The 22,822-nt window shown below is 37.1% G+C and overlaps 1 protein-coding gene across 9 annotated transcripts in view; it reads left to right on the top strand.

Moving 5' to 3' along the window:
- The window catches only part of sema6cb (semaphorin 6Cb), a 128,186-nt gene extending 115,741 nt beyond the window's left edge, over positions 1 to 12,445 (top strand). For 3 of the 9 annotated variants that reach the window (XM_083550755.1, XM_083550757.1, XM_083550756.1), the window contains 2 exons: positions 2,543 to 2,620; positions 10,531 to 12,445. In XM_083550755.1, coding sequence (XP_083406881.1) covers positions 2,543 to 2,620; positions 10,531 to 11,780 — 1,328 coding nt within the window. In that variant the 3' untranslated portion in view covers positions 11,781 to 12,445. Of the gene's footprint in view, positions 1 to 2,542; positions 2,696 to 10,530 lie in introns of all 9 variants that reach the window. The other 6 variants (XM_083550752.1, XM_083550754.1, XM_083550753.1 and 3 more) reach the window with 2 other exon arrangements.
- The last annotated feature ends 10,377 nt before the right edge of the window (positions 12,446 to 22,822 follow it).

Raw genomic sequence — 22,822 nt, 5'->3', positions numbered from 1 at the left:
TGTAGCTCTTTCTCACATTTTTAGCTGCAAGCACAATGAAACTGTTCTCACTTACAATCACCATATTCTGCCATTTCTCCCCCAGTGGTCTGAATGATAATAAATGAAAGTAATATCATTCAGGCTTGTAGCATGGTGCTGGCATGTCAGGCTTGGCTCCCCCCAGTGCGCAGGCTAAATTTGCCTAGTGCAGATCACCCACTGACAGGTCTGATTGGAAGGACGCTGATAAACTGCCAAAAATCTTTTGTGTGAGAAGCAGCTTTTAATTTCTTTATGAGGACCAAATGTCCCCATGATTTTGTTTGGACATTTGGTTAGTAAAACTGCTGCTTTTATGTGTGTTTAATAAGGTTAAGGTTGAGGGTGTTTGTCAGTTACACAAAAGTTAATGGAAATATTTCATAAAGATAGTTACAAATATGTGCATGTATGTGGCAGCTGGTGAACTGCCTGGTTACATGGAAACGGTATAAAGGCGGTTCATTAACCATCAGTCAATCTTGGAAGCCCCTCTACTTTGCCTTTCAAGGACACTCAGCATTTGAGGAGCAGGAACTTTACCAAGGCATCAATAATTAAAACAGTCTTGGCTGAAGATTATGGAATTTTTTTCCCTTCGCAGAACTGCTGCAGTATTAAAGATGGGGAGGCCCTCAGACTTACCGAGTGTCAAGCTATGTAGTAAAAATTCAGAATTGTAATTTGCAAATTCAAGCTTTACAGACACAGTGAGGGAATAAAATAAGAAGATCTGTAGCCTGATAGAAGCAGAGGGGAATCAGGAAGCAGAATTTCAAACTAAGCATTGTTTTCCTAGTTTAGGTTCTGCTCTGGAAAGTGTTTAACACCTGCAACCAGATGCACATACTGAACTCATAGCCTAGTTTAGATTTTAAATGTACCTTACTTTTGTGTTTACACACAAGTAAACATTTTACATGGTTTCAGACTAAAATGTACAAATGCACCTTAGGAAGAACAACAACCTCTACAATCATATACAGTTTAACACAAATATAAACTGCAGATATTAACCACAAAATTCAGCTGTCTATATAGCATATGGTTATATAGTATAACTAGCTCCTTACTTAACAGGTAATAGATTGGCAATAAATGTTGATCCAATTAAGATTATTGGCTGCTAACATTGATAGACATTGCAAAGTAAAGTTCATGTAATGCAAGATAGAATTTGCTCTAATTTGATTATTACATTCATGAGAAACAGAGCCAGAAAAATCAGTTGTCTTCATAATTGTTATACACTTCATATATGTTATACATTTATGAAAACGACTGATTTTTCTGGCTATGGTTCTCATGAATGTAATAATCAAATTAGAGCAAATTCTATCTTGCATTACATGAACTTTACTTTGCAATGTCTATCAATGTTAGCAGCCAATAATCTTAATTGGATTAAGACCATAGATTAGACTGTCTTTTTGATAGATAGATAGATAGATAGATAGATAGATAGATAGATAGATAGATAGATAGATAGATAGATAGATAGATAGATAGATAGATAGATAGATAGATAGATAGATAGATAGATAGATAGATAGATACTTTATTTATCACAATGGGAGTGTGATGTTTTGCAGAAAGTTTGAATATTTTACACACTGCTAGTTAATGTTGAGTGAATGGGTCTGTTTTGCAATCCAGATTCTTTACATTGCAAGGTTTAAATTCTCTCTTGGTTATACAGTTGCATAGTGAAACTTTTTTTCATCAACAATTGGCCATTTTGTGTGCACTTCTTCAAAAAGCTAGTGATTCCTAACTGTCCAAGGTGAAAAAAAAAGAATTGTATTCAGTGAGTATTGAATAATTTAAAGTTTAAACCCCTTGTCGGTTTTTAGGGGAAATCTTGTTGGCTTCTCAGTCTTTGTCATGCTGTTGGCATGTATTCAGGGGACAGTAACATCAGTGTGTTCTTTGTGTTGTGTTTCACACAATTTCTGTCCATAGAATGGGAGACAGAGCAGGAACGCGTCACCCTGCTGCATCGTAAAATCAGTGTAACTCGCAGTCAAACTTAATATTCTGCTGGTGCAAGTGGCTGTAGGAACAACAATGTGATCCAACAAAAATAACACACAATGTGATCCTGCTGCTTGAGTGACTTAAATTAGCCATGGACGCATTCTCTGTAAGAGTTCCTATAAAGGTTATTGGTTTTACCGTAGGCTTTTTGGTTTGCACCGTTTGTGAAAGGGAATCCCTCTGTTTATGGATTTGTCTAGAAGGGACAGTTGTCTTTGAACAGAAAGGACAAGCAAAACATTTTTACAAGCATAAACCACTTCCTGAAGTTCACATGGACCGCTTTCAGCAGTGAATATAATAGTGATGTTTTTAATTTGATCTTTTAGCTACTTTATTTTTTTACTGCATGCACACAAAATATTGGCATAAATATTGTTTTTTTTATTTTTATTATTATTTGTTTTTTTGTATGTTAATATGATGCACTTTAAGGACTTGACTGACTGGTTAACTCTGTTGCCCCCTTCCAACACAACCACAGGAAAGACCTCACCCACAAGCGCCAGCCCAACCATTCAGGGACCAGCTCTGCCTAAAGGGCCAAGTGTCTCTGAAAAAGGTACCCACCCTGCGGAGGGGAAGCGGGGAGGGCAGGGCTCCCCTGGCTTGGAGCCAATCAGTGTGGAGATGGAGGGTAAGGGGGCAGCGAGAGGCTCAAAATCTATTATTTGTCTTCTAGTTCACCATTTTCTTTAGTTTGAACCCTTTTGCGCTGTACTGGATCCTACTGTGTGGCCCTTAGCTTTACACACACACTCACTCAGAGTACCTATAGTGTGCTAAATATATAAAATAAATTGTATTTCTTAAATATATTTCTATATTAAAAAAAAAAAAAAAACCTGAATAAATTAGCTTGTTTATGAAACACAGTAATTACACAATATCAAAAGAGAATACTTTAGATCTAATTTCTTTATCTTTCAATGAGTGATTTAATGTGCAGCCTGCTGACTTCCACAACTAAATTGAGCTTTCTCTAGTAAGTATAAAGCAATTTGTGCTGTCTGAGAGCATCCAATCTATATTTATTGCTTAAATTACACAAAATTATTGATGCTCTATGAAAGATGATAAACCATTAAAACAGCAATTTCCCTCTCCTTTTCAGAATCCATAATATCCCGAAATGCGTGGCGTGTTGTGTTTAGCCATTAGGGTGCGTTTTCCCCCTGTGGTTCCTGATGGAGTTTCTCCACTGTGAGAATAGGAGCTCATATATCCTGTTCCTGCCGAGCTCTGTGCCGCTCTCATGCACTCTCACTGTTGCTGCTATGATCATCCACTCAACCCGTAATGAGAATGCCAGCAACAAATAAATAAGCCAAGGGGTACTGGCTAATAAAAAAACACTTGGTCGGTGATGTGTTTCGGTAGCCGAGGTGAGACAACCCGAGCTCTGAAACTCGAAGTGAAAGGATCATAAACTATTATGCTGTATTAAAGAGTTTCTGTTCTGTTCTGAGGTCTACAAAGCTCTCTTTATCCCACAATTCAGTCTTCATCTATCAGCTTCCTCTATTTTTCTGACTATTTCAGTTTGATCCTTAACTGAAAGTACAAATAATTCAGAGACTAAGAGAGACTAGACACAAACAAAGCTAAATAAGGCATAGGTCTGTGCAGAGTAAATGGAATATAAAACTATAAATTACTGTCTTGGGACCAAGATCAGTTTGATGCATTTATAATATGACACGCATTCTTCATTCCTAGTTTCAGTCCTGGCTATTATGTGTAAAAGGAGCAAATTGGGAGCACAGGTTAAGGTCTGCTTCACTATTACATATTCCAGACACCCACCTTGGCTATAATATAACCCACCTATAACCTATAATGATGCCTCAGGTTCCAGCAGAAGAAAAACTTGCACCAATTACTGCCCAGAGGTGTCTACGGCGTGTATCCGCTACTGCAGCTATTTTAAACACACTCACAGGCCATTTATGAATTCAAATGAAGTGAACCAGTGTGCGTCGAAGACTCCTTTCCTCCGATAATTTGTGCGTGCACAGAAGGAGGCTGGCCTCATAATCGGGAGCAGGATACTTGTGTCTGTAGCTCATTAGACTGAGAGAGAGCAGAGGACACCGGACATGAACTCAAGCTGAACTGTTAAAAAGCCCCTTGGCCTTGCGGTTATTAATACCTTATGAGATGGAACAAAAATTGCGAAAAAAAAATAGATGCCGTCCACTTTTTCTATTTTCTATTTCATACTTTGAGTAAGAGACGTGTGTTGCTGTGCTAGTTATTACTGAATTAACTGTTTGCAGCAAAAACAGTAACAGAATTAAAAACACTCACAAAGCATAAAAGGTAATGGTTGTTGTCAGCAAGACAGTAAAACACATGGTTTAGTGTAAACTGAAGGTCCACACAGTGTGTAATCCAGGTAATGCGCTTGTTCTTTCCAAACTTGTTGACTTCCTCTCCACTCCTTCCTGTCCCCTGTCCTCCCCACTCTCTCTGAGCTCTGCGGAGTAGCGTGCTGTTAACCCGCCTCGTGTTTCCTCTAAACTAAGTGACCTTCTTCTGTTCAGCCCTCAATTCCTCTTCTCCTCGACTCCCTTCTCCCTCATTGTGTGGCAAAATAAAACCCCGCACTCAGCCAATGAAATGCGAAGATGTAGAGTTGTAGATATCAGCAAAGGCATAGAAACAGAATGACATTTATTCTGCCTCTATGCAAGTGCAATTAAGATCAAATTCTGCATGTTCCAGCTTGACAATGCTGGAGCTGAAGGTAAGTTTGGGGTTTTTTCCCCCTCTGGGCTGTCGGTGGAGAACAGGGTTAAAAGTGCTGCTGTAGAAACTTCTGCTCCTGTAGAACGCCCTGCTCCTGCCATATATCCTGCACGCCTTTATCCACTTTTGCTCGTTTTTGGTTTGAGTTCTGACTGATTAGCTGATCCATCGACATGGACCAGCTCTGCTTCATCCATTCACTGTGTAATGTGGGAAAGCCAGAAACTTGAACTGCATGTGCCTAACACTTCTGTTTTTCCTTCTTATGTGCCATAATAAAGAAGAGTTTTTTTGCAGTGTTTCTGTTGTTCCTATCCTTAATTAAGTTATTGCATGCATAAAGCATCAAGCACTGCATGTACCTTAAAACTGTTTTACAAACTAAAAATCTCACTGGGATTCTGTGTTGTCGTTTGCTGACAGAGAAGATATGCACTTTATTTAATTCATCAGAGCTTTTATGATTGTAGCAAATGAACTCGATCACAAAGACCGTTTATTTGTTATTTATATGTTTCAATCAGGCTGTTAATTTTTGCATATGAGACTTAAACAAAGCAGGACAATTTTTTGCAACAACAACAAAAGAAATGCAGCAGAATATGGAATAGTATGATATATCTATTTTAGGACTGAGGCGTGATGAATTTCTTTGATCTTGGGACAAAAAAAAAGGTTATTGTTATAGTGTCTATAAACTCTTGCAAATTGCAACATAATTTTTTATTCAATTCAACTGTGTGTGTGTTTGAGAGATAGAGAAAGAGAGAGGGGTCATTCGGGTTTTTTAGTGATCTGTTTAGTATCTCATTATAAATGTTGAAAACCGTGTGGCTGAAATGAGTTGGGTATAGTTTTTTGGCAGTAGAGAACACCTCAATGAGCTTTTCAAAAGTGCCAGGCACTGGTCATCAGTGTAATGTGAAGATTTGTATTTTGTTTGGTCCAGTTCACACTGCACCAGAAAACCAGGAAACTTTTGCAGGGATGTGTGCAGAATGAGACAGGACTGGAAGCATAGTTGTGTAGTTGAGTATGGGAAAAGGCAGAGCCGGTGCTAAATAATTTATGCATAATGACATCAGCAGTTTTTGTGAACTGTATCCAGCAGTTCCTCGGGCCAGGCATCCAAAATATAGCCAGATTCCAAATGATAGTTTGCCTTTCCAATGTCAAAATTGCTTCTCACGAGTAACAATAAACAGCATGTTTCGTTCACATCCTGCTTTTGGGTCAAACCAGGGTGATTTGAGTTACTGCAATCTAATCACGCTCGTGTTCGGTTAGAAGCAGCCTCGCTGTTTTGGTCTGTATTTAAGTCTGATTGCTGATCGCTCATAGCTTCCCAGACTGCACTGCGCCAGGGATTGATTTAAGTTGGGGAAACCAGTGACGAAGCAGGCATGGCCTCAAAAATGAATTAGAGAAAGAGATTTTTTTTCTATTGCGCATGTCGGGCAAAACTAAGCTAATTTAGCAGTGCTTGCCTGCTCCTACTAAATGCATATAAAATAATCATCAGTAATCACCCTTTACTTATACTGAAGTTCATAAGAGAGGCATGCCATCCTTTCATCTTGATGGTTAGATTGTTGGAATGGATTTCAAAAGAGTAGATCATTGTAGAGACCTCATAAGCACATACTTCCCAGGCCAAGAGTGTGAAGGATGAGTTAAAGTGGTGCTAGCCAAGGGTAAGGGTACTGTATTATACTGAAATGGGCAGTCAGTGCATTTCAAGTGTTTGGAGTTGTTCTAGAATACTGTGAGCTGAAGTTTAGGACACTTTAGACCTCACCTAATAAAGGTATTGGGATCAATTGTAAGACTAGACTTAAACCTGATAAAAAGAATGTCCTGCAGTCATGTCATAGACAAACTTTTGTCTGATGGATCTAAAAAAAAAGTTTATCTGAAATATGACTAACTATGTAATTAACATTGTTTATGGATCAGAACCCCTTCACATTGGCACCTTTATTTGTAAGAGTGCGATCAGTGGGTATGATTAGGAGCAGGGAAATTATGTGAAAATGAAAACAATCTGGAGAAAGTTTTGTGTACATGATTAATAATTAGATTTGTGCTATATTGCACACCTTGTATGCTCTTGCACAAAATTCATGGCAGTTGGTCCTTATTTATTTCTATTTTTAGGATTTTTGCCATTAACGCTGTGTTCTCAACTGTCACACCCTAAATTAGCTCTTAGAGCCATCTTACTTCCCACTATCCACATCCACTTTTCTCTCGCTGTAATCAGGCTTACGTAACAGAGTTTTTGTCTATTCTTGTTCTTTCTATTTCCTACTATTAGAACAGATTCTGCTATACAGGTGGGAAAGGAGAGAGAGAAAGAGAAAAACTAACACTTAGCTAACAGTCTGTCCATCACTGTCTTCCAATTCTGCATTATCTCCTGCACTCCTCCACTTCCCTTTTGCCCTCGGCGCCACCATATTTAGTCTCATACCTTTTAGTCAGCACCACCTTATGTTCATCTCGCTTTCTCTTCACTAACTCTTCCCACTCTCCCTCTTCCATTATCTGATGGTCTGTAATGTGGCTGTCCCTGTTCTTCACACATTTCTGTTATCTTTAGCTGTGTTTAACACTGTACACAAACATATTATGCAAGTGCCGCAAATTGCTTTGTGTATGAACAAAGTAACACAAACGATCATAAAAACACACAAAAAATGCAAAGAAAACTTAGTATTTAAAGTATTAAAAGTATTCATAATGTTTATTTAACCAGTCTCACTCAATATATTCTATATCATTTAGAAGATTTTATTTTGAATTCTTCCAGAGTATCCAATTTAGCCAGATAAATCCCAGCATGTACAATGTTTCATGTAAAAGCATACTGATGTATGTAAATGTAGGATGAAACAAGGCTATATGTAAATAAAATGTCCTGTTAAAATTAAAGATTGTTATGCTATAAAGATCAATTACCATAAAAACCTGCAATCTTAACAAGGTTGGAAGACTTTTTATATCAACTGTATAATGATGCCTATTGGACTCTAGAGTTTACATTGACGTGTAGAGTATTTGCTGCCAGTAATTAAGTTTAAGTATAGTAATATACATTATCTGGCAATTGTAGACATTGGGCAAAAGCAATCATGTACAGGAGATCACCATAGTAGAAAACGGACAATAAAAAAAAAAAAAGAAATACTGGACTAACAGCCTTTCTGCATGGAACAATTGTACAGGCTTTATTCCCATTAAGAAAACTGTATTTTACCTTCACATTAGAGATTTACAAAGTGAGTTGAGATGATGAGTTTAATAGAACAGGGATGTTAGCTTGTCTGTTTTCAGCTATTTGTGAACAACATATGCATATCTGGATTTAGAACGAAAATTCTGTTTGCACAGATAGGACTGGATAAGGTCAAACTTGACTGTTAAACAGCTTCACCTTATTGTACAATGTTAGTATGAGGTGCACTTGGGTTGGAGCAAATCATAAAAATCAGTCAGTTTGCTTGTCGTTAGCCAGACTATTGGGTTGCTTTTTGTGCAAGTCAGTTATATCATGGATACTTCCTTGTTTCAGGGTACATAGAGTCAACTCTCTGAGTGAGCATGATGGAACACTGAAACATAATGACTGCCCTGCAAAATGTCCAGATTTCATTATCATAGAATGCTTATGGGATTAACCGGAAGAGTAGGTAAAACAACAAGCTCCACAAACTCTAGCTGACCTGCAGACCCAGTCAGTGGAAAAGTGGACTAAAATAAAATTGGCAAGAAACTGTTGGCATTCTTACCTGGCAGGTGTGATGGATACTGTTATTACGGCAAAGAAGGAGTCATATGTTTTTCTCCAGCGAGCTTAAATGTTTTTCGATTGTGAGCAGAATCTTCCATCATTTGTTAGAGTAAGCTACCTTAAACTGCTGGCCTTCAGAGACTGTTTACAGTCTGGTAGCAGTGAGAGGGTGAGTGGGGCAACATTTATCTTTTATGGGCATCTGCTCATCCTTGGCTGAGAGTCAAACATGTTTTGACAATTTATGTGTGGAGCAGATACGATGTGTCCCTTTTTTGTGCCCCCTAGTGCAATACACATACTGTACACATGCATCAGGAATTAGTCATTTCATCACAGAGCATGTGGTAGCCCTCAGAGCACTCCAGGCTTGTGTGTATGTGTGTGTGTGTGTATAGTTTAGGGCCTTGCAGAGGCTTGGTGAGTCAGAATCATAAATGGAAGAGCTCCATTATTCATAAATTCCCCTTCTTCAGTCAGAGTGCCACTGTTTTACCAGTGTTCAACTATCGGAGGTTAGATAAGAAAGCGAGAAAAAGCAATTCTAGTTTTCTTGGTTCTCTCAGCAGATATAACACTAGTTGCTACAAAGTCCTATCTTTTTTCCTCAAAAAACATTGAGCTGTTGAAAGGTAAAAAGAGAAACATGCTCGGTGGGAGCAAGTCTTTCCAACTATTTACTGACCTATATAATTCTTCTGCCAAGCAGAAGTGAGAGAGAAAAGAGAAAGGTAGGGAAAAGTGTTCTTTTGCCATGAGGCAAACCGGAATATTGCAGAGTTTATTTTGCCATAACTCCTTCCAGTTTGCATCTACAAACAGCTGAAGAAAAAAACATTTAGGAGAAAGGCATTCTTTATTTGATAGCTAGCAAAATGCCAGGCTCTACTCTCTTAATGTGTTTGTATTGATGCCTGGAGGAAGATTATCTTTTTTTTTCCCTTGTACCCCAAACTTATTATGCATTCATAATTGTGCTTTTGCTTGGAGCTGCATGAAAGTACAATAGCACTTTCCTTCCTCCACCTTTTGATTCGTTTCTCCCTCTTTTTCTCAATATTGTCTCCTTCCTTCACCCCCTACACTGCCACTATATTGTATTTACCTGCTGCTGCATTGTGAAGTAAAGCAGGTGCACAGCTCCTGCTGGCTTAAGCACATGCCCCAGCCCTTAAACATCTGCATCCCTTTCAGCTGTTTTTAATGTTATAACACTATGTACCATCTCCAGCCTTACCTATTCTGTAATATAGAAAATGTTTTTCAGAAAGCATTTTGTAAATTAGTTAACTACTTTTGAATATTCCTTATGAAAATGTATTCTTTTTAGGCATGCAGGTTTAAGGGCTTTTTCTGCAGAGAAGTTGTTGAGGGTTTTGTCCACATTTCCTTGACCTTGAATAGAGAAGACGGATGTCTGCAAAAACTGGAAAAATAATTTACTAATTAGCTCAGATTTTATGTAGAGCAAATGTCACCTTTGCCCTCAGTCTGCATGGCATAGTAATGTATTTTACATCTAAGGTTTATTCAAATAATTTGAGACTGTTAGAATAGTATTTTTAGATACAGGTAGTCAAAATTTTATTTATTATTATATTTTTGTTATTTTATCAAAAGCAAAACAGGTGCTTTATTTTTAAACTTTGCCCATCTTAAATCCACAGTGAGGTTTTAAATAGCCAGTAAAGCCTATCATCATATTTAAATCCACTGAACACACATAAAGCTTTATTAGTCAGTAGAGAATGCCAAGCTTGTAAACATTTTGTAGCATTAGATCTGCTGCTGCTGTAAACTGCTATAAGTTGCAGCATTCATTTACTAATATCTGATTGAGGACTTGCCAATTCAAATTGTTTTTTTTTCTTGTTATGAGATCTTGCCCCACTCACTATACTGTGTTTTCTCTTTTGCTCTTTCTTCAGGAGTCCGTCGTCCTCCTGAAGTTGACAAGTCTAACCACAGTGTTCATTACACTCTGCTAATAGCATGTGTGCTTGTGGCATTTGTCTTGGGTGCCTTCCTCTCTGGGTTCCTTGTGTCCTGTTACTGCAACTACAATGTTAACAAGACTAAGAGACTGGCCAAGGACCCGGAGGCTCCCATCCCTCATGCTCTGTCTCTGCGAAGTCTGGCTAAGCTGAATGGCCTTCTGGAAAACCAGGGCAAGGATGAGAAGCTGGAGGTATCTTCTCCAAAGCTATATAATGCCTTCTTTCAAAATGGGAAGGATCAGTCAGGGCGGAGACATGGCCACCATGGTGTTATGGCAGAGCTGATACATCCGCATCACCACCACTCTTCTGAGCTGTCTGGGCTTCCAACCCCTGATTCGACACCTGAACTGCCAATCAAGAGCATGAAGGCCTTCAAGAACCAGTGGGAGAAGAATCAAAATTGTAACAATGCCAAAGAGCCCAAGTCTCACAATATGGCTGGCTCTAGGCCTAGCTCTGGAATTCCTCAGCAGGTCTTTCCATTCACCCATGGTCTGGCTAGCCGACAGCCTTTGAGTGGGTCTGTGCATCTGGAAGAGCGCAAGATACACAACTCTGAGCGTGTCCCAAGTCAGCCACAACACTGCTACCCACACAAGATTGTGGATGTGACCTCACTTGATGAGCTCCTCAAGCACATTCATGAGATTAATGTTGCGACTGGAAAGAGCCCCACTGTGCTTACCTCATCCATATCCGCTAACTCGGGGCAGATGGCATTTGCCAACCGCGTGCAGCCACAGATCCCTGAAACAGAGTCAGCTCCCTACTATAGCTCCTCCACCCTGCCTAGAGACAGCCTGACACGTCGCATGGATGTGCCACCAGAGATGCCCTCCCAGCACCAGTCTACACTGGAGAGGGTTTCACGTCATGCCTCCCAGCGCCATTCGCTCATGTCAGCTGGAGGAGCCGTTTGCCGAGAACCAAGCTTTAGCCGTCGCTCACACCATCCCCCACTTCTTGCCCGGGTTAACTCTACCGGAGGCTGCGATGCACGTCACCCACTCATACCCAATGGCTACCTGACACGTCAGCACAGCTACAGCGAGCAGCCTGAGCTCCAGCGTGGAGCTGTGGTCCGTCGCACAGCCTCACTAAAACCTGATGTCCCTCCTAAACCACTCTTTATCCCTGCCACCTCACCTGTAAATCAGGCTGGGAAGTTCAACTACTGAGCTCCCATGGACTTCTCACTTGCACTTCAGTGTGTGTAGACTAAACAAATCTACACTTGTTCATAAAGGCGCAAGTCTAGACTCCAGTCTGAATTGCTTAGTTCTGTTTATGGGCAGCTGTTAAATAAATGCTGCACCACCACTGAGAAATGGATTCAGTCAAGAGAAGGAAAAAAAAAAAAAAAGAACTGCAATAGAACTGATAATGGCTGCCAGTGTTGTCAACTTTACATTTGAACTTGACTCTTTTTCTTTCTTTGTGCCTCATGAATATTTGTACCATATTGGTATTGCTCAGCTATTTGCTTATAGAAGGTGAGGAAGTAGAAGAGAATGGAACAGTGCCCATCTTGTTTTAGGCTGCCACTGTGTTGAGTGTTGCTTTTCAGTGTTCTCCTGAACTCCTGGTTATGGTATTACTAATTTTAAGGCTGAGACTAACCTAGGCTTGAGCCTTATACTGATTCTGATTTCTCTGGCATTGAACACATTTTTTTTTTTTTTCTATGTACACTTGATGGACCTTATCAATCCCAGTTCTAAACGTGTATATATATGCATGTGTGTGTATATATATGTGTTTATATTTACACAATATATGTATGCATATACCTAACCAGTATATGTATTCTGTATTCTGATAAAATGGATGATCACCTCTGAAAGTAGCTCTTTGCCTTATTTTGACAGGTAAACTTGCAGTTAATTTGCCCTCCCATTTTGTATTTTATATATATATATATATATATATATATATATATATATATATATATATATATATATATATATATATATATATATATACATACATATATATATATATATATATAAATAAAATGTATGTATGTATTTTTTTTTTACCTACAAGTATTAAATCCCCTGATTAAACACATGAGCAATAACATTTTCAGCTGTATTACCACAAATTTTGCAACAGCACTGCCCACCTTTAGAGTGTCCTAGTAAAAAAAAAAAAAAAAGAAAGAAAAGAAAAGAAAAATCAGCATTCAATCTCTTGTTATCTCTGTTTACAAATGGGATGAATTGGTCCTTAATTTAGTGTTATTAATATAAATGTATGTAAGAGGAATGTAAAGAATGTAATCAGATGTGCATCAGACTCATGAGTTTACCCAAAGCAGTATGTATTTAGCTCTCCTAATACAGGAACACTATGGTCCAGTGGTCCAGTTTCTTTGATGCCGTTTAAGCCGCACTGCAGAAGAGTATCAGTGTAAAATTCCTTCTTTAAGACTGGACTGAAACTGTGAAAACTGACCCTTCATGCCAGAATGCAAGCTTAACCCCAGATCTGATCTTCTCCTCTTTTCATCATGTTCAAATGTGTTTTATCATTATTAACTTTGTAGCTGTATGGTGTAAATATAAGAACAATAACTAGCCAAATTCATGTTTGTGTAAATTTGTGCCTTATTTAATATGGTATGTGCTACAGGGGTGTTTGGGTGGGGAGGGTGGGCAGGAAATGTACCTGGGGAAAAGAGAGAGATGCTACCATTATCATTTAATTTGCCATTTTTGAAAAGAAAAGAACTTTGATGTCTCTGTGTCATACATATATATATATATATATATATATATATATATATATATAATATATATATATATATAAATATATATAAATATATATATAAATATAAATATAGAATACTGTAGATTTATATTTCTATTTAGACATTTTTAATATTCCCTTACTGTGTGAAGCTATTCCTTTTGGATCTACAGCTCCCTGGTTTTATAGTTGTTCACCAATTTATTTCAGTCAGCTATGTACTGTATGTGTGCATGTAAAGCAATGCACTGCACAAGAAAAAATGCCTAATGGCAGGAGAAGTAAGTGCAGAAATTTCAGATTTCAGTTTAATCCAAATAAGCAAATTCTATTTCAATGATCAGTGACTCTAGCCAAAATGAAAGTGTGTCCAAAAAATCAACTTTGTTGAAAAACTCAATGGATAAAGTTACTGTTTGGGTTATGTTTGAATGAGGTGTGTGCTTGTATGCTCGTTGCCTGGTGTTTAAACACATTTCTGTCTCATCTTTGCCGCACTGTCACACAGTTTTATATGGTTCCCAATTTAAAGATATCTTCCGTCCCCCACTAAAATGTTTTAGAAAACTCTTGGTGCTGGTCTGCAATCATTTTCCTATGAACACTTGAATTCATTTCTCAGGCCAGTTTCCCCAGTAAAACTCACTACAGTATGTTGTTCCACTTTACACCGAATGCAATGCAATGTTTTATAACCAGCTGATGTATAATATGCAACATACATATGATACTAGTTAATGATTACATAAGGACCTGTTAAGTGATGGCTGTTCATTGAAATGAAGTTTGTCATTTTAGTAACATTTAGGTGATCGGGACAGGCCAATCTACCTGTAGTCAGAATAATTTAGCTGAATTGCCATTATGATTAAGAAGGAAAGGGAATGAATGATGTTTCTGCTTTGTTTGCTTCAACTGCTGAGGATTTTGTTATTGCACAGTGTAAATAAAGAGGATGGACAGATCCTGAATGCAGAACTCTGTTCTTATTGCTGCAACAGGATGCGTTCTCCGGCCTCTGCTTTTATTGAAGACCATTGTATTTTACTTATTATAGAAATAAATCTGAAGACATGACATGCATGTTTCTCGGACCGATTGTGTAATTTCATATTTTGTAGAATTATTTTTTTTTTTGTTACAGTATGTATAATTCCCGTCGTGCTCAGTTGACTTCAGCTATTGATAAATCAAAAATATTTAAAAATAAACGTGTCGACATACACGCTTATTTTAAATTTTTGCACATACATGGATTTGTATATGTGAATCACACATTTGATAACTTGTCAAGCATGTAGTTTGTTGTTACACTGCAGTCAGCAGTGTTTTTGCTTGAAAAGGAATTTGTTTTTTAAAATTTTGCTGAGCAGAACATGAGAAAAAAACCCATTCCAGCTGAAATGCTGTTTTAAATTTCAAGCTTTGTTCTTCTGCCACTTCAAACTGTTTTTTTTTTTCCCTTTACCCCAAAACGTAAGGGAAGATTACATGTCAGGCTCCACTTACTTCAAGATCTGAAACAGTGGCAAAAATCATCAGACTGCACTGCATATGTCCTGATAGAAGACATTGTTTTTGCTCTTATTGTATAGACATGAATAGTGATGATTAGAGCACTAATAAGCCAAGAATGCTATTTGCAACATATAATAAAGTTTAGTCGATTTCTTTTTGTTATTGAGCTCAGCTCTCAATATATCCTTTGTGCACTGTGATCAGACTGATTTCACCATTGCAGGAGGCAAAATTATTAAGGCAATTTGATGAAAGCGAAATGTCCTTCCAAGAATTAGAGTGAATAATGCTACTTTATTTGCACCAAAAACACTGGATTCCCAAACAAATAATAAAAAATAAATAAAAAATACAAAAAACATAACCAGATGGCAGAGAAATTAGTGCATAAAATATAAGCACAAATGGTTCTGTACACAAAAGGAATAATCGCCTCCTATTTTTACATCCAAAAAAGCTCCTATTAAACAGACTGCAATATGAATTTCACTAGATGTAGCCAAGCCTCTAAACAGCAGCAGTGAAAAACTCAATTATGGAAAGAATAACAAAGGCATCAACAGAAATTATTAAGAATGACGTTGGACTTCAATTTTAAAATGACTTAAATTCAGGAAATATGTGTACCAAGATACTATGTACAAGCAATATTGAACTACTGATTACATTTTTCTCACAGACGCATGAAAAATAATGCTCACACTTCACCCACTTACCTCGTAACTTACTTTTACTTTCTAATGGTTTCAGAGGTTTCAGGTAATGCCCATATCAAATATCAGAATCAGTCATTTTAGTCACTTTTTGTTGTTGTTGGTGCTTGGTTGAGTATTTTAGAAACTGCTGATCCACTGGCATGAGGCAACAGTCTCAAGGGCTTACACAGAATAGTCTGAAAAAAGAAAAACAAACACACACACACACACACACAAAAGGGAAGTGAGTGGCAGTTTTTTTGGGCAGAAATGCCTTATTGATGAGATGGGTCAGAAGAAATCACCAGACTGGTTCAAGCTGACAGGAAGGCTATTATAAGTCAACCAGTCTTTACAACCATGGTAATTAGAAATGCATCACAGAAAACACAACACTTTAAACCTCAAAGCTTTTACAACAGCAGACCCTATTGGCTTTCCATGCCTGTCTGCTAAGAACAGGAATCTGATGCTACACTAAAAATCCCAAGAGATCAGTCATTCATTTCTAAAATACTCAAACCAGCCTGTCTGCCTCAAGAACCATGCCATGGTCAAAGTCAATGACATCTCTAACCCTTTCTCATCAAACATCAGAATAGGAGGGTAATGTGATGTGGCTCTTAAAATGCCCGGTGAATGTAAACATTAAATGAAAGAGCAAGCATGGTTTTGAACACACTCTGACCGTTAAAATGATGACATCACAGCGCTTTTGGGAAACTGGGCTCAGATTGATTAATCTTTATGGCGGGACAAAATGCTTTTAAAAATACTGCTCTTCAATTGCTTTTGCTTTGTTAATAGTTTATTTAGATCAATTAACAAAATGGAAAGTATCTGAACAGAAAAGAAAACCAAATAAAATTTATATTTTGTGTGACCACCCTTTGTCTGAAAACAGCATCAATTCTTCTAGATACGGTTTTTACTCAGTTTTTGAAGGAACTTAGCAGGTAGGTTGTTCTAAACATTTTGGATAACTAGCCACAGATCCTTTGTGAATGTAGGCTGCATCAAATCCTCCTGTCTAAATGATGCTGAGATCAGGGCTCTGTGGGGGGCACTTCCACCACTCCTTGATTTTTCTATGCTGAAAATGGTTCTTAATGACACTGGCTGTATGTTTGGGGTCGTTGTCCTGTCTTTGTCCTGTATAACTTCATTTGAGAAATGCAGCCCCAAACTTGCAAGAAACCTCCATGATATGCGTTACTGTTGCCTGCAGACCCTCATTATTGTACTGCTCTCCAGCCCTTCGCCGAGCAAACTGCCTCTTGCCAGAAATATTTCTGATTTTGACTCATCAGTTCAGACCTGCCATTTTTTTCTGCAACCAAGGTCTAATGTTTTGTTATGGTTAAGTCACTTTCCTTGTTTCCACATCTGAGGTATGGCTTTTTAGAAACAGTTGTTTAATAAACACCTTTTCTGGCCAGACTTCTTCAGACAGTATATGGGTGTACCTGGGTCTCTCTGGTTTCCTCCAGAATTTGGCTAATGGCAGTGCTAGACATCTTCCAAAGTAAGAATGGTGTTTTTATCTGCTAAATTAAGTTTCTTTGGCTGACCATTGCATCTACAGTCCTCCAACATTGCCTGTTTCTTTGTGTGTCTTCAGAAAACTTGAACAGCACATCTTAGAACCCTGTTCTTGTTTGAAACCTTTGCCTGGGAGAGACCTTGCTGATACAGTATAATTACCTTGCGTCTTCTTGTTGTTCTCAGTTTTGCCATGGTGTACGACCTTTGACATGAAACTGTCATCCACAACCTCACCAGTAGAGTTTGTCTGTTTCTCACCCAGCTGTAAGCCTCCTTCACAGCTGTTTCTGTTTCAGTTAATGACCGTTTCAACCTACATATGAAATTGATGATCAGTAGCACCTGCTTGGTATAACAAGTTAATCATACATCTGACTTTGATCCTACAAAATAGTTATATTATTTATATATATACAGTACAGACCAAAAGTTTGGACACACCTTCTCATTCAAAGAGTTTCTTTATTTTCATGACTATGAAAATTGTAGAGTCACACTAAAGGCATCAAGGGCTATTTGACCAAGAAGGAGAGTGATGGGGTGCTGCGCCAGATGACCTGGCCTCCACAGTCACGGGACCTGAACCCAATCGAGATGGTTTAGGGGTGAGCTGGACCGCAGAGTGAAGGCAAAAGGGCCAACAAGTGCCAAGCATCTCTCGGGGAACTCCTTCAAAACTGTTGGAAGACCATTTCAGGTGACTACCTCTTGAAGCTCATCAAGAGAATGCCAAGAGTGTGCAAAGCAGTAATCAAAGCAAAAGGTGGCTACTTTGAAGAACCTACAATATGACATTTTTCAGTTGTTTCACACTTTTTTGTTATGTATATAATTCCTACAATTTTCATAGTCAAATTTTCATTTTCAATAACTCTTTGAATGAGACGGTGTGTCCAAACATTTGGTCTGTACTGTAATATATATATATATATATACACACACACACACACACCACACACACACACACACACACACACACACACACACACACACATTTTAAAGCATATTAAACAACACATACATTTTGATATGTTTGAGATTGTGCCTTGTAAATAACTGAGAATTCCTACTCTATTACATAAATTACTCAGTCAAAGGCACAGGCAGTCCAGTTTTACTGTGCTTTGTATGGCTAAGCAGTGAATGTCTGAAGTTATCTCCTGATATGGCTTCATAAATCACCACAGTCTATAGAATTTGTGATTTCTGCCAGAGACATAAAATGATTTCCACACCTGTCACAACTTGTGCACATGGCAGCTACTTGTAAAATCCCAAAGCAAAATTGATGACGACTGACGTTTTAGTCTAGTACATAAAGCAAAATGCACCTGACAGACAGAAATTTCAGCTTACCCACTGCTGTGAAGGATAACAACAGGTTGCAATCTTTCCTCTTCTTCTTCACCCAAAGTGGCAAGAAGGAAACCTGAGAATATCACAAGACAAACTGGAAAAAGCTCATCCACAGCAACACCATATTCTCTCTGACAACCCAGCCTTCTTCACCTTATATGTACGTAACTTGCTTTGTTTCTATTATGCAACTAATTCTAACTAACTTTTTATATACATTCAAGCAGCCACTTTAATAGGAACACTTATACACACGTTCACTAAGGAAATTATTCGAGCATAATATATCCCTATTTAATACCCACACTGTCTATACTGTCTCACATTGTCTGTATTGTCTGTATTGTATTGTCTTGTATAGTCTGTTTTTGTCTTGTCTTGTCTGTTTTGTCATGTATAGGTTTTATTTATGTCTGTACTTTTGAGAGTCACTAACAGCTGGAACCAAATTCCTTGTGTGTGTCAACACACTTGGCCAATAAACCTGATTCTGATTCTGATTCTGATAATTAAATGCTTGAATAATTTTCTAAGTGAACGTGTGTATAAGTGTTTATCAGTTATTATTATTTTTTATCCAAAGTTGTTACATTTTACTCAGAATGGTGTGGAAAAAAACAACAACACCAGTGAACAACAGGTGTAAACACTTGTTTTATGAAAGAGGCCAGTTCAGATTGTCCAGACTGGTTTAAGTTGAAATAATCACTCATTACAACTGTAGTAAGCAGAAAAGCAGTATAGAACATGTTGAACTTTATGGGGGAAATGGCACAACAGCAGATCACACTAGGTTTGACACCAGTCCAATAAAAAGCAGTAATCTAAAACTGGCAATTCCTATTCAAGTGAGAATAGTGATTGTAATTGGCCTCTGTTGGCTGTGCAACATGAGGGACCCCTTTTGGTCAAATGCTAGTAGTCTATTTGCTACACATTCTCTACACATTATGATCTTCTCTATGGCTATATCATCTAACTCAGCTATAATGAGCACAGTCCCATTAAAATGTTAATGCAGTAATGAGTCCTACATCAGTTTTTGTATGTGTGCACGTGTCAGTGGAAATTGTGTAGAGCTTTGGCAGTTTTGTTATCCATTTTTGTAGTTTTTGAAATATTAGAAATATGGAAATGTTTATTTTATTTAATAATGGTTAACTCATTTTCCCCCCATTTTCTCTACCAGTTTAGGAATGTTATGTTGAGGTTAAAGACGTAGGGCATAAACAATTAAAATTTTTTTTTTTTTTTGCATGCTTCAGCATTAATTCAAAATTAATGTCACTCAAACTATGCCTTTAACTTCATTTACTATTAGTCCAACCCACCACCCCATGTCAGTACCCTATTCAGGACATGAGTAAATTCTTTAAGTACCTGCTTAAGATTTTTAGGCTTGACTTGGACTCGATATCTGCTAGCTTGAAGCTTAAATTAGACTTGAGGCTAAGCAATTAGATTTAAAGAGTCAGATTGTTCACTTTTGAATCACTTGACATGTTTAACACAACATTTTAAGAACATTTAAAATATAGATTTCAAAATTATGAAAAACTGTTGATGGTCTGTTCGAGATTAACTAGCCATAATATAACAGTGCAAAATTACAAAGTGAAAAGGTTAATTAGAGAACTGTTTTGGTTAATGTCTGGTAATTTAAATAAAGCATTAATAAAACACATCTGTCAACAGCCTTCATTAATACTGCATTAGACAGGATTTTGTATTACCTCCCTGCAGGAGGTACTGACAGACTTGATGTAAGGAGGAGTGACTAGTAACATGAAAGCTAACAGACAGCAACAAACTGCTGAGTCATCAGGGTATTTTGTTGCTGGCATGGTTCAGAAGGAATTGATTATTTGTTTGTTTAAGCAAAAATGGTACACAAGTGAGAATTCTTGCAGATTCTGGTCCATGTTGACATAATTGCATCAAACAAATCTTGTTCCTTCTTGATTTTTCAGATGCTCGTTCATGCTGTGAATCCTCTCCTCTATCACACTTCAAAGGAATTCTGTTGAGTTTAGAACTGGTGCCTGGGCAGCCGACTGAAAAACACTGAACGCATTGTCGGGTTCATGAAACCAATTTGAGATAACTTTTGTCTTGTGAGTTGTAATTAACAATCCCTACGTGTACTGCTGAAAAACATTGGCGATATATAACTTTTGTCAAATGGTCAGCTGTATCTGTGTGGGGTTGATTGTCTTGTTGAGGTCGAATTGTACACACAACCAGGAATATCTGACATTTTCGAATGTTAATGATATTTGCTGACAAGTGCAATTAGTATTTTTGTATTCTGCCATTTTCATGTGTGTTTTTGTGTGCGCATGTGCATGCCATTTCTGTAAAAAAAAAAAAAAAAATATATATATATATATATATATATATTTTTTTTTTTTTTGTTTTCATTTCATGACCATTATTGTAGCACTCAGATTCTCAAGTGACTGGCACACATTATTATATTCTAATGTTAGAAGCCTAATCTAATTCCCTCCTGACCTCAGGTAGTGCTTTATTTTCTCTCGCTGATGAGGCCCCTGTCGGCTGTCGTCCCCTGCACCTGCTCCCATTGCATGAGAAAGACCTGGCTCAAAATTCCTCTTCAAGGCAGCCCATGGAAGCATCAGTTGCCTGACAGCAGGCATCAGAATGCATTATGTCTAAATTTACCAAGACTGTGTGCAGGAGAGGAAGACCTTCTGTTTTCTGTTCAGTGCTGTCAGGCTAAAGAGGGATTTTTGCAAACTAGTCTAGTTTGGATGCATTTATTATGCAAATGTATTATATAAAATCTTTTATTTTATTATTAATTCAGTAGATTGCCTGTTTTTTAATTATTTGTGAGCTGGAATTAGATGAACTAAACATATCTAAAGAAAAGGCACTCATACACTTACAACACTAATTCAGGGACATCAATAATTAAATGGCATCTATTTTAGTGCTCTTGTACTGAACAAGTATTTGTAAAATAGTTCTGGCACATTTTAAAATTATGATTATATTTGGCATTTGCAAAAAACAAAGTCAATATTTGCGAACCGAATACATATATGCTTTCACACAGCGCTTCTGAAATTTAATATATTGACTATTTGCCAGGCTCAAGGAATACTTATTTTGGATATTTGACAAGAAGGATGTTTTTTGCCTTGTAAGATTTGTTTTAAATGCAAAAAGTATTTTATTTATTTATTTATTTTTAAATAGTGTAGTAACTACTAGTAGTATTACAAATCTTTGTATTTTACTTTTATAGTAGCATGCAGTAATGATAACAATGACAGAACAATGGTATACTATAAATAAAATGTAAGCTTTTTAAGCTAATTAAACTACATCTTGTGCACTATATTTATCTAAAAACTTTTTATCAGTTATGAACAGGGTGCATTTAATGTAAAAAAAAAAAAAAAAGGGCCCAACCATGTGCTCAAGTGTGTCTAAAATATTCAAACTTCAAACAGCTTTAATACTTTACCACAAAATATTCTTTTAAACCATCAAAGAACTGATGCATGGCTCAGGTTTCAAATTTTGCTGAGCCATTTTCTTGAAAAAATACCAATATTTTATATATATTTATTTATTTTTATTAAATAATAATTATAATACCTATTGTAATTATACTAATAATCACTTCATTTAGTAATAATTTAGACAAAAGAAAAAAAGTAACCCATTTCATTCCATATTAAAGTCTAATTTCTTCAAATAAATAGTTTAGTTTTCAGCTACAGTGCTGCACAATAAATTCTGTCCCCATCAATACTCACTCCCCTACATCCTCTAATGCAATTTTCATTTCCTCCTCACAGGCCCTGTCTCAATTTCCATCCCACACTATCTGATTACATATAGACGGATCTGTTCTGTCATATAAATGAATTTGTTAACACTTATAAGTGTACCTACATGCTATACAAGAAGCCCTATAGCTCACACCAGTGCACACAAATGTCATTTTTTCTTTCTCACGTTTTAGTAAATTTACAGTACATTAAAGCCAATTTCTTCCCTTTCAATTATTTTAATAGTGACATCTATATCGTAGTTTGTAGACAGATGGCTAACCTTGTTACTGTCACAAAATAAATCATTTATTTCTATTTAAGAAGTGTGTGTGTGTGTGTGTGTATATATATATATATATATATATATATATATATATATATATATATATATATATATATATATATATATATATAAATTTTGAGAATTAAAAAGACCTTTTCATAGTGTTTAAGTAGTAGTAGATTTACAGTCTAGTTTGTATGATGTCTCTCAGACCAAGTTTTTAAATCAAGTCATTTACTAATGTATAATTCAAGTGCTTTATT

The sequence above is a fragment of the Silurus aristotelis genome (genome assembly GCF_946808225.1).
Source record: "Silurus aristotelis genome assembly, chromosome: 1".
NCBI classification, from domain to species: domain Eukaryota; kingdom Metazoa; phylum Chordata; class Actinopteri; order Siluriformes; family Siluridae; genus Silurus; species Silurus aristotelis.
The sequence above is the reverse complement of the archived record's forward strand: the minus strand, read 5'-3'. Positions and strand labels throughout refer to the sequence as shown.